Source organism: Nicotiana attenuata, unplaced genomic scaffold, assembly GCF_001879085.1.
Source record: "Nicotiana attenuata strain UT unplaced genomic scaffold, NIATTr2, whole genome shotgun sequence".
Lineage (NCBI taxonomy): Eukaryota > Viridiplantae > Streptophyta > Magnoliopsida > Solanales > Solanaceae > Nicotiana > Nicotiana attenuata.
In genome coordinates, this window is record NW_017673486.1 from 38182 (window position 1) to 41668 (window position 3487).

At 35.5% G+C, this 3487-nt stretch overlaps 1 protein-coding gene across 1 annotated transcript in view; it reads right to left on the reverse strand.

Moving 5' to 3' along the window:
- Window positions 1-2191: 2191 nt before the first annotated feature.
- LOC109216500 overlaps window positions 2192-3487 on the reverse strand; it is a 6226-nt gene continuing 4930 nt past the window's right edge. The window contains exon 4 of the mRNA XM_019380662.1: window positions 2192-2841. Within this exon, the coding sequence (XP_019236207.1) occupies window positions 2609-2841 (233 nt within the window). The 3' untranslated portion in view covers window positions 2192-2608. The remainder of the gene's footprint in view (window positions 2842-3487) is intronic.

Genomic DNA, 3487 nt, shown 5'->3' on the forward strand with positions numbered 1-3487 from the left:
TTTCTTGTAAGAAGATTAGGTATGTTATCTCAGCCATTTGTTATCTAGAAAGGTGAAGGCATACCAAACAAAAAAGTTAAGATAATAGAAAACGAGTTTTTATATACACTGACACTGTAATACATCGAACGGCAGCCTTGGCGTAATTGGTAAAGTTGTTGTCATGTGATCAGGAGGTTACGGGGTTGACCGTGAAAACAGTCTCTTGCAGAAATGCATGGTAAGGTTGCGTACAATAGACCCTTTGTGATCTACCCCTCTTTAGAGGAAGGTTCAGAGGCTAAAGAAGCAAAATTTCAACCACTATTTTTCTAACCTAATAAATTCCCTTTTCAAGTAAATGAGAATAATTGGAACTTTATCAATTGGTTAAATTTTGACAAGGGAACATCTTCTTTTATAACCTGAGAAGTAATTTACAACAATGAAGAACTAATTAGGTCAATGAATATGCATACCGAGTTGTGCGTTCGGTCAAATCCTGTAGCTTTTGCTCAAAAAGTGTATTTTATGTTAAGCAATCCATTAAATATGTACAAATATTAAATTTAGAACCCAGTTTTTAGTCGTCGTTCTAAAATTCAGAACTCATAAACTAAAAATCCGGCTCTAGCAATTCTGATATCGAACGTCAGAAAGCATAAAAGATGACGCCAAGGTTTGGACTTTGCTACTTATATTGCGTGTTACTCCCTCCGTTCCAATTTATGTGAATCTATTTGACTGGGCACGGAGTTTAAGAAAAAAAAAGAAGACTTTTAGAATTTGTGGTCCTAAACAAGTCCAAATGGGGCCCAGAGTACTTGTGTGGTTATAAAAGCTTAGAGTTGTAAGTTTAAATTAAATTATTACCAAATTTAGAAAGGGTTCATTCTTTTTGGAACGGACCAAAAAGGAAATAGGTTCACATAAACTGGAACAGAGGGAGTACTAATATAGAAGCCACTGCTACTTCTTGTGTGTATTGGTTGCAAATGGCTCTAATTTGTCTAATTTTTATTGAATTTCACTTCCAAGTGGATAATGTGGTGACCAAAAAATTCCTAATCTCTATTGCACACGCCTTCACTTCTTTACGAAATCAATTTTTCTATTTTGCCATTAGTTTCACTTGATAGGAATGGATTCTTATAATAATTTTTTATATTTTTAAGCAATACCTAAATCCTTTTCTTATTATTCTGGATTTTGATTACTTTAGGTATGGATGTTCATCTACTCTGAACCTCAGCATCCCTATAACTCTACAGTCTGTAGTCAAAAGATCAGACATCACCCGTTCAGTTGAAACTTGGTTTATCTATTTGCTTATTTTTGGGTACGAGAATCAGAGGTGGAGCCAGAATTTTAAGCTTATGGGTTCGGGATTCTAATCGTTAAAAGTTATTGGGTTCTAAATTAATCATTTATACATATTCAATGCATTTTGTAAGACAAACACACGGTTCGAATCAAAGTTACCGGGTTCAGCCGAACCCAACACTCTACCTCCGCCACTGATAAGAATACGTGGCTCTATAAGTACGTATATGCAGTCCTACTAGCCAGAATGCATATTGATATTACTTGATCTCTTGTAATCTCCCTTTTCTATTTTGTTTATTTCTTTTCGGAAACTTACACAAATGTCCCAAATAGATCTCAATTTATCAACCTCTAGCCATTAATTATAGACTTAGTAAAACTAGCCAACAAAAAACTAGCCATTAATCGAGTTCAAAAAAGTCTCTGCGACACATGTATCACGCATGTATCTCACACACAGGTATACATGTGATACACAATAGATACAAATATGATACACATGTGATACACAAATGATACACAGTGTGATACATATATCATTTTTTTTCATGTTCAGTTGTTACCGAATTTTCAATCCAAACAACCTCAAAACTTCACCAAATCATCCCAAAACTGAGATTCAAGCTTCTTAAGTTGTGCCAAATCTATTCTCATAACACCCGCTCAAAACAAAGCAAAAATTTGATATTTTTTTTGCTACAAATAGCTAATTGGCTAATTTGGCTAATATTAATAATATTTTATCAATTGGCCAATTTTTGTAACGAACTACCTATAAATGGACATAGCTGGTAATTTCCCTTTCTTTTTCTCAAAACTTTTTGAATTTAAGAAAATGTATAACTTTTTATTTGGTGATTTTCATCACATTTATAAGGGAGAAATAGGACAATTAAATTGCATGGATCCACTATAATATTTACAGCAGCAAACCCACAATACTTATACTTAACCTTCCAATTAAGACCAAGCCAAAGTCCACAGGCAATTACACTATTTCATTTCACTTTAAACGACCCTTGGCTGTCCAACATCTTGAAGCAAACTTTCTTTTTCAGGATCAAGGACCAGTTCAACATTTCTCTTGCAGTACGATGACTTTACACAATCTCTCTCTCTCTCTCTCTCTCTCTCTCTCTCTCTCTCTCTCTCTCTCTTTCTCTCTCTCTCTATGTCTCTCTCACTCTGTTAAGTTACACTATACAACTGTCTCGATAGTTCCTTCCAAGAAAAATTTGAAAACAAAAAACGTGTACAAGTGTTTCACGTATACCATGAGAAGAGGATGCACTTCTTTTTCTCCCTAAATGACATGACTAAGTGGTCCAATGCCCAATTCATCCTCTATGTCATCGCCATCCTCAAACAGCTTCAAGAATCGAGCTTGATCTTGTTGCTTTTTTCTCTTTTGCCAATATTTGTAGGCAGTCACTGCTCCAAGAACTACAAAAGTTGACACCGCCACACAGATAAGCAGCACTAGAGCCCAGTGCATTCCCTTTCCCTTCGTTTGCGAGCCAGCTGAGTGATTTGAAGCTACAGAGAAACATGCAATGACACACCATAAGTAACCAAATATAGAGAACAAATTATAGAGCATCCTAACAAAAGGACAAGCATCCATGTGGGAAGAATAGACCAGATACTATAAATACAAGAATTTTGTTGCACAAATAAGTTAATGATATCATAACTTGTGGATTTAATGCTGCGTTAAATTGGATTATCTCACCAACAATGTCACAATAGGTCATATAATAAACTTAATTTTAAAGATTAACCAAGGATTCAGTGCAAAAGGGATATCAGGGGGGACATAATGAAATGTCATTCAGAACAAAGATCGCCGGAAATCCAACTCGTCATCATAATAGTCTGCAAGGGAAGTGCAACCTTCCTTTTATTCACTTTCTTTAAGAAGCAAATAATTCAATTATAGAACTAGGAAAAATGCCAAACCATTTTCATTAACGTCTGTGTCGATGCCCCTTAGTTAAGGTAGGGTGGTACTCACGTCTTTTAATTGCAGCGCCAATTAGAGGAGCCCAAATCCTACATCACACTGAAACTCAAAGATTTACCCACCAAAGCCTTTTTCTTCTTATTATTTGCTTTCTTTCCGAGAAGCACTACAGATCTTCCGAAAGTTTGGGGTACTATTATTCTTGTAGGGTGTGTGTGT